Source organism: Acomys russatus, chromosome 14 (assembly GCF_903995435.1).
Source record: "Acomys russatus chromosome 14, mAcoRus1.1, whole genome shotgun sequence".
In the NCBI taxonomy this organism is placed as follows: domain Eukaryota; kingdom Metazoa; phylum Chordata; class Mammalia; order Rodentia; family Muridae; genus Acomys; species Acomys russatus.
Window position 1 is genome coordinate 61,572,185 of NC_067150.1, and position 13,936 is coordinate 61,586,120.

General features: G+C 48.9%; 1 protein-coding gene across 1 annotated transcript in view; it reads left to right on the forward strand.

Moving 5' to 3' along the window:
• Positions 1-13,936, forward strand: part of Myo1e (myosin IE) — a 196,209-nt gene that overhangs the window by 170,116 nt on the left and 12,157 nt on the right. Inside the window, 4 exon segments of the mRNA XM_051156748.1 lie at positions 1,613-1,759; positions 3,704-3,861; positions 4,223-4,315; positions 9,509-9,710. Of these exon segments, the coding sequence (XP_051012705.1) occupies positions 1,613-1,759; positions 3,704-3,861; positions 4,223-4,315; positions 9,509-9,710 (600 nt within the window).

The window sequence follows — 13,936 nt, forward strand, 5'->3', positions numbered from 1 at the left end:
GTCCAGGCTCAGTGAGACTGGATGTGGGCCTGGCCTCTAGCTTCTGGGTGTGAGTGTGTGTGTGTGTGTGTGTGAGTGTGTGTGTGTGTGTGCACCGAAGTGTATGTGTGTGTGAAAGAATGTATGTGTGTGGCCCTCTCACTGCATTTGACTGACATGAACTGGCATTGAAGTCTGAACTTGCTGCCTGTGATTCCAGATGAATGAAATCCGATTCCTGCCTCCCAGGCCCCCTCCCCCTTACGGAATAAGAATCAGACCCTCAGATGACCTTGTAGGCAGGAAAGCTTTCAGGAGCATGGGGAAGGAGAGAGATGGACCTCTTACTTGACACTCAGGAGAATCTTCTAAAAATAAGCCCCACCCTCCCCCCCACACACACAATCTGACCTCTCTAGTGCAGGGGTCCTCAGCCTTCCCAATGCTGGGACCCTTTAATACGGCTCCTCTTGTTGTGTGAACCCCACACCATAAAAATAATTTTCAATGCTACTTTATAACTGTGTGATTTTGCTATCTTTATGAATCGGAATAGAACTAGCTGCGTTCCTACGGCCTCAGGCAACCCTGTGAAGGGATTGTCCAGCCACCCCCAAAGGGGTCGAGACCCAGAGGCTGAGAACCACTGTTCTAGTTTCTCCCTTGCCTGGGTAGGAACCACCCCTAGGAAGGTGGGCCCCTCTTAGGCCATGTTGACGAGATACATAGGTGGCATAATTATCTCTTCAATAGGACACTGCATTTCTCCTTCCCAGAATTCCTCCCTCGTAGGACAGTCTGTCCAAGCCATCATGAGGTCATCATGAGGTCCACTGTAATTATAATCCCCAAAATAAAATAAAAAATCTAATAAGTAAATAAATCTACAGTTTTGAAAGCAGAAGTAAAATTTAAGGTGCATTTTTAATTGTCCCTTTGTTTTTGTTTTATGGGTATGAGAATCTGCCTACAAGTATGTCTGTGTACCACACTGCACATGCTTGGTACCTACAGTGGTCAGAGGGGGTGACAGATCCCCTGAGACTGAGCAACCATGTGAGTTCAGCCCAGGTCTTTGGGGAGCACAGACAGTGCTCTTGACCTCTGGGCCATCTCTTTAGGCCTTAAAATATATTCTTTAACTATAGACTATCTATTCTCGATTTTTAAACCACATGAAAGTGTTTTACTTACCTTAGTGGTTAGCCATCAACTTCCTTTTTTTAGAGAATTGTGTGTGTGTGTGTGTGTGTGTGTGTGTGTGTGTGTGTGTGTGTGTGTTGTACATGTGCAGGTATCCTCCCAGCCAGAGGAACTGGATTTATAGACAGTTGTGAGCTACCCAACATGAGTGCTGGAAACTGAACTCAAGTCCTCTAACCACTGAGCCATCTCTCCAATACCTCAACTTCCCTTTGAAAACAGATTTCACCAAATGTATTATGTAATTCTTAGTCTACAGGGCCTCAGGTACAGCCCAGCTGTGTTCAGGACAGGTTCAGTGTGCACAGCGTGCAGCAGTACGGTGACACACGGTTAGCATGCGTACCCTTCTCCCTGCCTCCACGTGACAATGGCGGAGCTGGTGGGTGAGCAGAAGCGTGGTTTGTGCTAACTGCCCCTCCTCCCTCAGCACCATGCAGGATGACCTCTTCATCCTCCATGAGCAAGAATACGACAGTTTGCTTGAATCCGTCTTCAAAACAGAGTTCCTGAGCCTCTTAGCAAAGCGATACGAGGAAAAAACCCAGAAGCAGCTACCTCTGAAATTCAGCAATACGTGAGTTGGGATCCGGAGTCCAGACTGAGAGGTGGGAGAGCTGCAGGGTGGGCTGTGTGGTCTCAATGGCTCCCACTCCAGCAAGCCCCCCACCCTGGGTGCCTCAGTGTCTCCAGGGACAGTAGAGCCTGGGTGGTCATGGGCTGGGGTCATGCCAGGGTCTCACTTGTGTTTCTGTGAAATATTCAAATCATTAAAGAACTTTTTTTTTTTTTAATTTTTTTAAAAAAATATTTTATTTAATTTTAACTTATGTGCATTGGTGTGAGGGTGTCAGATCTTGGCGTTGCAGACAGTTGTGAGCTGCCATGTGGGTGCTGGGAATTGAACCCGGGTCCTTTGGAAGAGCAGGCAATGCTCTTAACCGCTGAGCCATCTTTCCAGCCCCTAAAGAACTTTTTAAAAAAAGATTTATTTACTTATTTATTACATATACAGTGTTCTGCCTACATGTACACCTGCACACCAGAAGAGGGCACCAGACCTCATTATAGATGGTTGTGAGCCACCATGTGGTTTCTGGGAGTTGAACTCAGGACCTCTGGAAGAGCAGACAGTGCTCTTAACTGCTGAGCCATCTCTCCAGCCCCCAACTTTTTTTTTTTTTTTTTTTTTTTAATGCAAAGATCACTCAAGTAAAGGCAAGAGAAGAGGCAGGTGCTAGGAGAGTGCACAGTAGAGCCAGGCTGGAAACGGGGTAAAAATGACCAGGAGCTCTGACTTGCAAAGTGGTTGGTGGGAATCTGGGACTTTGGGTGCGGGTGGCAATGTCTCATGTCTTGGCTCACCTTCACTTGTTTTAGTGAAATGTTCTAATGGGCAAAACACTACATACTGTTGGGCTTCTAACCTCGCATTTGCTGAGTGAGAGCTGTTTGTCTTTTTTTTTTTTTTTTTTTTCCAATCTTTCATTTATAGAGTAGAAACAGGGTCCATTTCTTCTTACTCATAAAAACGAGGCAATCCCAAGACTCTAATGCTGGGATGAAGGAAGCTGACAGTAGGCAGCTACGTAGAACAATTATTACCTAAGTTAAAACAGCAGAATGTGCCGTGTATCGTGTAGGTGTACAGACGCAGTGCTTCTCAGCATCCATACAGTCTGTCACAGCCCATCCTATCAGGAAAGTCGAAGCAGGGACTGGAAGCAGGAGGTCACATTGCATCGCAGATATAGCCAAGATCGGAGAGAAGTTAAGATATGCACGCTTTCTTGTGCTCAGTAGTCTCTATATACATACACAGGCCAGGATTCCCTGCCTAGGGAATGGTGCTGCCCAAAGTGGCCTGGGTCCTCCCAATGAATCCCCCGCTTTCCCAAAGGACAGCCTGATCTAGACAGTATTGACACACACTCTCTCTCTGTCTCTCTCTGTCTGTCTGTCTGTCTGTCTGTCTGTCTCTCTCTCTCTCTCTCTCTCTCTCTCTCTCAGGTGATTCTAGAACATATCAAGTTGATAATTAAAATTAACCATCAGACCTCCCATCCGTTTGGATTGTGATGGCTTTGTTTCATTTCGTTTTATTTTTCCCTTATCTGGGACACTAATGGGATAACAAATTATCACTGAGCAGTAGCCAACGTCTACAGAATCTTCCACCACCTTGAGTCTGACATCTCAGTCCTCCATACAGCAAAAACAGCTGGAAGCACAATGATACAACATAGAGGAAGTTGTCTCTTCCTCCTGCCCCTCAGCAGTCAGTCACACCTGACCATCTGAGAGGAAACCTGTTCCCCAATGGGGTTCCTCACAGGTGTTGCGCTCCAAATGCCTGTACCATGCGGACCTATATACCACTCCCCTTTACCGAGGGGTAGATGGCTTGGGCTGGATCCCATCTGAGGGTTGTCACCTTCCCGGCGGCACCTGGTTCATGAGCAGCACTGTTTTCTCACTAGCTCCTTCTGGCTCATAATTTCAACCAATGTGCTTCTTGCAGCCTTGAACTGAAGCTGAAAAAGGAGACTTGGGGTCCCTGGAGTGCAGGGGGCTCCCGGCAAGTGCAGTTCCACCAAGGCTTCGGCGACCTGGCCATCCTCAAACCCAGCAACAAAGTGCTGCAGGTCAGCATTGGACCTGGGCTGCCCAAGAACTCCCGTAAGTGTCTCCCAGGCCTCACCTTGACTGGTACCCTAGACCTGCCTCTCTTCTGTGCATATCTGGGGACAAGGACTTTGTGTTTCCGCTGCTGGCTGTGCTGAGGTTCTCAGGAGATAGGGTACTGCAAACGAAAGCAAGGCCAAGAAGAATGGGCAGTCTGTCACATGCTAAATGGATGTTTTCTTGTGCACAGGGTGTCCCTGGCATCTGTGTCCCGGTGGTGTTTAAAACAATCTGCTTGCGCTGGTCTAAAGACCAGACCCTGAGTTTAGAGCTGACTGAGACGGCTCAGTGGGAATGGGTGCTGAGCACCGGGCCTGAGGACTTGAGTCTGACCCCTACTTGCTTGTTATTTCAGGCCCTACCAGAAGAAACACCATGCAAAGCAGAGGGTATTCTGGTGGAACTAAGAACACCAATTACCCGATGAGAGCTGCCCCCGCTCCCCCAGGTAAGACACTGAGTCTGGACCTATAACTTACAGAGGATGTCTGGACAACTAGAGAGATGTTTCAGTATGGCTTGTGTTCGGTCTCCAGCACCCACATGAAAACCTAGGCACTGCCGGGTGTGGTGGCACACGCCTTTAATCCCAGCACTAGGGAGGCAGAGGCAGGCGGATCGCTGTGAGTTTGAAGGCAACCTGATCTACATAGTGAATTCCAGGACTGCCAGGGCTATGCTACATTGAGAAAAATCTAAAAATTCAAATAAAAATCAAAAAATAAAGACAGGGTCTCATAGCTCTGACTGACCTGGAACTCCATAAGCACAGCAGGCTGGCCTCCAAATAAATCATAGAAATTCTCCTGCCTCTGCCTTGGAGCCCTGGGATTACAGGTGTGAACTATCACAGCCAGCTTTCCTTTCCTTTCCTTTCCTTTTCTTTTTTTTTTTTTTTTTTTTTCAGATAAATTTTTGGGTTTTTTGGTTTGGTTTCAGTTGGTTTGGGTGGGTTTTTTTGTTTGTTTGGTTGGTTGGTTTGTTTTTGGGTTTCTCAAGACAGGGTTTTTCTGTGTAGCCTTGGCTGTCCGGGACTCACTTTGCAGACCAGGCTGGCCTCGAACTCACAGCGATCCACCTGCCTCTGCCTCCCGAGTGCTGGAATTAAAGGCATGCGCCACCACGCCCGGCTTCAGATAAGGTTTTTTTTTTTTTTTTTTTTTTTTTTAATTTTACGTACATTTGGTATTTGGACTAATGAATGTCCATGTGAGGGAGTCAGATACAGTGGATCTTGAGTTACGGTTGTGAGCTGCCATGTGGGTGCTGGGAATTGAACTCAGGACCTTTGGAAGAGCAAGACAGTGCTCCTAACCACTGAGCCATCTCTCCAGGCCCCTCAGATGAGGTTTTCATTAGCCCAAACCATACTCAGATCTGCTGTGGTACTGAGAGTGGCCTTGAGCTTCTGGTCATCCCCCTGACTCTACCTCTGGAGTGCTGGGCTCTCTGATGTGGGCAATAAATATTCAGTTTGTATGATACTGAGGTTTGAACCCAGAGCGTCATGTTTACTAGGCAAACGCTCTAGCATACAGAACCACCACCCCAATCCCCATAGTTTTCAGGTTTTGTTTTTATTTTTTTTACTATTTTTTTACATATACATTTATATTATTACACACATATATAATAAACTACCTATAGCAAGAAGAACCATGACACAATCAGGAACTATATAAATGTTACATTCTTAGTGTTTTGGCTATTTGTATTTGACAGCTTTGAAGACATCTTTCCTATCTTGGTGCGTCTAAATTTCTGAATGTAAATCAATCTCCATCACATATTGTCATTATCAACTTAAAACACCTATCTAGACCTAAAAACATCTTAATCCTTAAACAGCTAAGTTTTGTTGTAAAACTAAGCTACCTGGTCTTCAACTCCCTCAGAGAATTCTCTACAGAAGAATATGAAATGGCTGAGAAACACTTAAAGAAAATGCTCAATATGCCTAGTCATCAGGGAAATGCAAATCAAAAAGACTCCGAGATTCCATCTTACACCTATCTGAATGGCTAGGATCAAAAACTCAGGTGACAGCACATGCTGGGGAGGGATGTGGAGCAAGGGGAGCACTCCTCCATTGCTGGTGGGACTTGTACAACCACTTTGGAAATCAATCTGGTGCTTTCTCAGGAAACTGGGAGTAACTCTACCTCAGGACCCAGCCATACCACTCCTGGGAATATACCCGAAAAATGCTCCACCATACAACAAGGACATTTGCTCAACAATGTTCATAGCAGCTTTATTTGTAATAGCCAGAATCTGGAAACAACCTAGATGTCCTTCAACCAAAGAATAGATAGTTTTCAGTTTTTAAATAAAAGCAAATCTATCACTTGTGAAGTTCAGACCATAAGAAATTGTCCCCAGAGTAGGGTATTAGTCATTTTAGGTTAAATCCCAACAGGTCATTTGGGGGCTATATTTGAGCCAAGTCAGAGCAGTTCCCAGGTGAGTAATACCATGCCACCGTTTAGTCCCCTGTCCTGGGATCGCACACTTGTACTCCCAGCGTGAACGCTGCCGCCAGGAAGAGAGAAAGTCCCTCTCCTCTCTTTTGGAGTCTCTGTCATGCCCAAGCCAAGATTTCTTTCCTCCATTTCTTCTTGAACCCTCGAGGAGCACCCAAGCTCAAAGGGACCCAAAAGAAGCAGGGTTTGCACTTAATGTTCCTGTATAGTGCTGGCCTCCTGCCAGGGCCGACTGGATGCTCCTTTGCCTCAGCTCTGGCCAGAGTGTCCTCAAGTCCTCCAGGCAAATCAGCCCAGGTGCGCCTGCCCTTGACCACAGCCCTGACCTCTGAAAGATAGTTTCCTCTTCACTCAACTGAGAAATTAACCTGATCTATTAAAGCAACACTTCTCGAAAGATCTATACACGTGATGACCAGAGCTTTAAGTTTCTCCGGTTTGTTTATTTATTGGGGGAGGCAGGTATTGGGGGGGGGGGGGGTATGGGTGTACGTACAGGTCCGTGTGCTTGCTGGTGGTATGTGTGTAGGTGAAGATGGAGACAGGGTGCAGGTACGTGTCGTACACACCCGTGTGGAGGCCAGAGGACAGCTTCAAATGTCGATCCTTGACAGCTATACACTATACACCTTGGTTGTTTTGTTTTTGAAACAGGATCTCTTTAAAGAGCCCTGGCTATCCTAGAACTCAACTCTGTAGACCAGGCTGGCCTTGAACTCACAGAGATCTGCCTGTCTCTGCCTCTCAAGTGCTGGAATTAAAGGTGTGTGCCACCACTGCCCGGCTTGCACTTGGTTTTTGGTACAGAATCTCTTACTAGAACCTGAGGTTTACCATTTAGGGTATACTGAGTGCCCGCCCAGCCCCAGGGCTCCTCTTGTCTCTACCGCCCCCCCGCCCCACCAAGGCTGAAAGTAAAAAAATGAACCACCAGCCCTGGCTCTTAGTGTGGGTGCTGGGGATCGAACTCACGTCCTTGTGCTTGCAAGGCAACTGAGCTAACTCCTAAGCCCTCGGTTCCTTAGGATGTTAAAGTTTCCCAGCTCATCACAAACCACACGTTTTGTAAAATGTAATAAAAAAATGAATATGTAGTACAATGAAATTTGGAAAGCACATAAAATACAAGCCAATCTTTTGATTATTATTATTATTATTAATTTCGACAGGCATAAAATATGCATGCCGAGCGCCTCTTCTCAGTCCCTGGACTCGATATGGGCAAATGAGTCTCTGGTGACATGTGGATGCTCTCCTACTTTTCGGTGCCCTAGGAAACGCCCCACGCTAACACATTACTTTTCTTTCCTAAGCACTCTTGGCAGGAAGTGGGGCCTCAGTATCCTCCCCACACCCAGATGCTGCGGGGCGGGGGCTCGGATTCTTGTTCACTGGGTCAGATGAGGAGAGTCTTATTGATCTCCAGCATCTAGTTTCCATCCAGCCTGGAGCCTGAGGGAGGAAATGCCAAGAGGGCCGGATGGATGAAAAGCCATACTCCTAGATGCTCTCTCTGCCCTAGAACACTGCCGCTCAGAGCAGGAACTTGCTCCCTTGTTGCTGGGAAGGGGAAAGCTCACTTGCACCTTTAGGATTATATGAAAGTCACTAAGGGAGAAGTGCATATCAGAGCTAGAAGAGAGGCGGGAAATGCTGGACCGGTCTCCTTGTCCTTTGATGAAGATGCTGACCTCCTGAAAGATTATGATGATAGGCTGCCAGAGCCAGAGCCAAAATTGAGCCCCAGAGCCCATGGCCACTCCACGCTACTGGAGAATTCTGCCGTTTTCTGTTGCCCCTGACTGAAGCGGGCCTTAAGGAAGACTGCTCTCTGCACCGCCCCGTGTGTCAGCAGGAAGAGACACAGGGCCACTTCATGCGTGGCAGGGGGTGATGACGCCCCCACCCCACCCCCCTGACCGAGAGCCATTCCATCATCCATCTACGACTCACTGACTCAAGGCAACTCTCCGAGAACGAGACTCGACATCTCTGTCTGGTGCACAGAACTTTGTCCAGTTGATGTGGCTGGATGGCGGTATTTCCCTCACGGACTTCACATGGCAGTGTTCAGCCAAGGACACCTGAGAGGACTAAAGGGACTCCAGCCAGCTGGCAAGCATGGCGCTGGCAGGCTTTGCCCTCCTCCCAGATTCCTTCTGCCTTGCTACCTAAAGCTAGCCGCCAAGGTCTAGTCCCTTATCTGGCCACTTCCTCCTGCTGAGGCTGACCACCAAGGTCCAGCTATCACAGTGCTGAAGGCCAACAACCAAAAGCCCCCTTCGGCTCACCTAATTAACATATCCAATCAAAATTAAACACATCATCCTTATTTATTTATTTATTTATTTTAGATTTATTTGTTTTATGTGTGAATATGCTGTCTTCATGCGCACCAGAAGAGGGTATCGGATTGTATTACAGGTGGTTGTGAGCCACTATGTGCCTGCTGGGAATTGAACTCAGGACCTCTGGAGGAGCAGCAAGTGCTCTAACTGCTGAGCCATCTGTCCAGCCCTAAACACCTCATGCTAACATGGAGTTTCCCCTTGGGCCTCTATAAACTGCTGTTGTCTTATATGCCACAGCTGTCTCCTCTCTAGCCACAGGCAGTCCTTTGTCCCCTACCTTCTCTCCCTGTTCCATCCCCTTCTCCCACATCCTCTATCTCCCGTGTTTGTCTCTTATTCTCTGGCCTCAGTCCCTCTGGGGCAAATCAATCTCTCTTGTGCTAAGAACTTGATCTTGGAAGTCCTGAGTGGATACCGTTCCTTACATCGACTTCTTGGAAGTGGACGTCCAACTGTTTAACCCATTGCCCACTGCCCTCCTGAGTCATGGCCTCACAGATCCAAGCTGCAAGCTTGGCTTGCTCTCACTGTGGGTTTTGAAATCCAGATATCCAGAAGTTCTTTTACCACTGCCATGTTGTAGCCCCCAGGTACCATCCGATTCATCGGTTATGCCTCAGTAAAGTTGGGAGGAAATTTGAGTTTTAACTTTCTTACAATATATTACTGGCAGTCATACTTTCAGGTGGGGAAACTGAGGACAGATTAGCCGAATTACCTGCCTTCAGCCAGCTAGCAGAATAAGCATGGAGGACCTTTTGGCAAAGCCACAGAAGTTGACACTGTTTCTTCTCTTTTCCTCTCTAGGGTGCCATCAAAATGGAGTCATCAGAAACCAGTTTGTGCCTCCTCCCCACGCTCCTGGAAACCAGAGGTCCAATCAGAAAAGCCTGTACACCTCTATGGCCCGCCCACCCTTGCCACGGCAACAGTCCACAGGCTCAGACCGATTGTCACAGACACCAGAGAGCCTGGACTTCCTCAAGGTCCCGGACCAGGGTGCTGCTGGGTAAGATTTCCTATGTCTTGGGATAAAGCCAGTGAACTCTACCCGCACCAGTCATGCAGAGGGATGCGGGTCTCTGTGAGTTTCAGTGATGAATTCCCAAGCTCAGTTTTCCTCCCAAGTGCTGTAGTCTAGGACTCATGGCTGTGCAGTCAAATTAAAAGTAGTACAGCAGGCGGGCAGTGGTGGCACACACCTGTAATCTCAGCACTCTGGAGGCAGAGGCAGGCGATCTCTGTGAGTTCGAGGCCAGCCTGGTCTAGAACACTAGTCAAGGACAGCCAAGGCTACACAGAGAAACCCTGTCTTGAAAAACCAAAAACAAACACAAAACAAAGTAGCAGAGCTGATTTCATCCCCTAGGGAGGAGCTCACCTTGGAAATCTCACCAGCCACATGCTCTCAGTCAGCGGCAGGAATCTGCTGCTCACTGTTCTTTGTTTTCCTATGCTACAGTTGAGGGATGATGGCCATTTGTTTTATCATCAGTGACTATACCTGCAGTTGCATAAATGTAACAATTCATAGTTTTAGCAACAGTTAGAATAGGACACCAGGGTCTGCGAAGAAATGGCTCAGCAGTTAAGAACACTTAACCTCCCCCCTCCCCCAGAGGACCTGGGTTCTGTTTGCAGCACCCACATGGGTCAGCTTATGACTGTGGTATGACAAAACGTTTCCTAAGGAGATGTAACACACATGTCTGCTCGCCCCAGATAGGGAACCCACCACAGACCTGGCCCCAGATAGGGAACCCACCACAGACCTGGCCCCAGGTAGGGAACCCATCACAGACCTGGCCCCAGGTAGGGAACCCACCACAGACCTGGCCCCAGATAGGGAACCCACCACAGACCTGGCCCCAGGTAGGGAACCCACCACAGACCTGGCCCCAGATAGGGAACCCACCACAGACCTGGCCCCAGGTAGGGAACCCACCACAGACCTGGCCCCAGGTAGGGAACCCACCACAGACCTTGCCCCAGATAGGGAACCCACCACAGACCTTGCCCCAGATAGGGAACCCACCACAGACCTCGCCCTAGATAGGGAACCCACCACAGACCTTGCCCCAGATAGGGAACCCACCACAGACCTTGCCCCAGATAGGGAACCCACCACAGACCTCGCCCTAGATAGGGAACCCACCACAGACCTTGCCCCAGATAGGGAACCCACCACAGACCTTGCCCCAGATGGGGAACCCACCACAGACCTTGCCCCAGATAGGGAACCCACCACAGACCTTGCCCCAGATAGGGAACCCACCACAGACCTCGCCCTAGATAGGGAACCCACCACAGACCTCACCCTAGATGGGGAACCCACCACAGACCTCACCCTAGATGGGGAACCCACCACAGACCTCACCCTAGATGGGGAACCCACCGCAGACCAAAGTGTGGATACCACCAAAGTCCAGCTTGGGTGAACTCTCCTGAGTTTTATTGGGGTTATTACAGGAATATGGGTAAAGGGTGGCTTTCAGGTGCAGAAACGACTCAAAGACAGCTGCATCACCAAGGCCCACCCCAGCTCCCAAAAGCTGGCAACCTTGGAGCACACTGTACAGCCTGCAGGCAGCTCATCACTTGAGTGTCCTTCCCAAGTGACTATGGTCTAGACCTCTTCCAGGCAGCTGCTCTGGCCGTAGAGTCCTCTTGGCTGCTTTTCTCCTCCAAATGCCTCTTTACCACCTAGCTTCTCTGGGTCTTCTCGGCAGCTCTGCTCCCACCTGAGAGTCCTCTTTGCAGCTCAGCTTTCTCCCATCTGAGGGACACTCAGTTCTTATCGCTTGCTTTGGCAGGGAGGGGCCTAGTGAATCTGGTTGGTTTCAGGGACTTCCTGAAGCTGTCTTGAGCTGTTTATCTTCCTGTTCAAGGAGCTTCCCTTTCTAATGGAGCGTTTCAGTCCAGGAGGATGGGCTGCACCCCTCTTTCCTTTGGGAACACCTGGACATAATATGGTGTGCATACACACACACACGCACGCATACACACATGCACGCACGCACGCACGCAAATAAAAAGAAATACATTTCCAAAAGTATTTTAAAAGCATCACATGCTCATGTTCTGTGAGATATGACTGTTTAAGCATGTCAGGCTTGAAAGCGTGACGGGAGCCTGTGTCTTCAGGGTTTCCAGCCTAAAGAAGTTACTCCATGAGAAGAAAAGTAGACCTGGCCTGAGCGGCCACAGGGGTAGGACTGAGGCCAGGTGCAAGACCAATGAAGGACCTCGACTAGGGGTGTAGACTTTGGATTCGGTGAAAGAAATACATCCTGCCGGGCGTGGTTGCGCATGCCTTTAATCCCAGAACTCAGAGAGACAAAGGTAGGTGGATCACTGCAAGTTTGAGGCCAGCCTGGTCTATAAAGCAAGTCCAGGACAGCCAAGGCTACACAGAGAAACCCTGTCTCAAAAAGAAAGAAAGAAAGAAAGAAAGAAAGAAAGAAAGAAAGAAAGAAAGAAAGAAAGAAAGAAAGAAAGAAAGATATCCTAGCCACTCAAAGGTGAACCGCCTTAAGCTCTAGGAAGCACCTTAGAATTCAGGCTCGGCGTGTCTGGTCATTGCTGAGCAGAGCTGTCAGATGCAGAAGTCAAGCCTGAGGGAGAGGCTCTGTCACCTTACGTTTTTAGTTTGCTTAGTGTTGCTGAGATAAAACACTCTGACCACAGCAACTGGGGGAGGAAAGAGTGTTTGGCTCACGCTTCTAGGTCGTACTCCATCACCGAGGGGAGTGAGGACAGGAACCTGAAGGCAGGAGCCGTAGAGGATTGAGGCTCATTTGTTGGCTCTCCTGACTCACTCAGCCAGCTTTCTTATGTAATGCAGGACCAGCTGCCTAGAGGTGGCACTGCCTGAATGGTCTAGGCTCTTCCACATCAATTACTAATCAAGACTGTTTCTCACAGAGACGACCACAGGCTAATTTGATCAAGGCAGTTCTTCCACCAAGGTTCCCTCTTCTCCGATGACTCTAGGTCGCATCACGTTGATAATGAAAACTTGTCAGGACACTTGAGGCTTGCCACTGGCTGCCCCAGGCTTCGGTTTCCCTGTGTAGACTGATGTGGTACCATCATGCTCATCGGCATATTAGGAGAGGGAGCAGTGTGCGTCGTAGGCTTAGCGTGGTACTTGTAGGTAGAGAACACAACTCAGCCAGCGGTCGCTTGACCATAATGGTGGTGATAAAGGTGGTGGTGGTGGTGATAATGCTGGTAGCAATGAAAGTGATCATGAGATTACAGTCGACCTAGTGAGCCTTTAACGTCTCTTTGTTTATGTAGTGTGCATTTGTGTGCGTTGAGAAGGGAGACACATCACGCAGTGGTACACGTGTGAAGGTTAGAGGACAACTTTCTGGAGTCACTCCCCTCCTCCTTTCACAATGCATGTTCAAGGAGTCGGACCTGGGTCCTCAGTTTGGCGGCAAGCACCTTTGCCCAGGGAACCACCTCGCAGGCCCGACCCGGTGTGGCCTTTAAGGTGCCTCCCAGCTCTCTGATTCTCAGGCGCGGACTGAGTGGTTCTAGCTGCTGGACCCAGCCAAGGGCCCACTGCAGACCATTGCCTCTTCTAGTCCTCATGCCCGGTTCCAGCTTTCTCTCTGTTGTCTCGAGAACAGCGGAGACACTTTTAAAGGAGAACCAGGAGAAGAGTGTGCAAAATAGACCCGTGCTGGGAAGAAAAACACAGCTCCTCTCCCCCAGTGGCGGCCTCCTGGGCACCTCCATGTTCTTTTGCCTCAACCACATCTTTCTAAAGACCACATAGACCTTGTGTTCTCTCCTAGAGTTCCGTTTCCCCCGTCAAGCCTTAGCTCATGCTCACCGTTGAGCTGCAGACAGGAGGCACTTTAATCTTTATTAGTAGACGGATGCTACCTTCTCTTATGTAAGTAGCTGTAGCCCACCCAGTTGCCAGGACTCAGTTGAGCTGACTGGCTCAGCTTCCAGCTGGGGTCCTCAAATCCTACTGTTCACCAGAACGGCCTGGAGGGTTTGCTGGACCACCTCCCCCCCCCCAAAATTTGAATATGGCAATGCTTGTATGCATATGTGCCTGTCACACACTTGTGGATTTCAGCTGTCATCCTTTTTCTCACCTCCTTATTGTTTGAGACATGGCCTCTCACTGGGCCTAGAGCTCACTGGGAGCTGGGCTAGTCGGCCTCAGCAATCCTCTTCTCCTGACTCCCCAGCTCTGGGATGACAGGCACA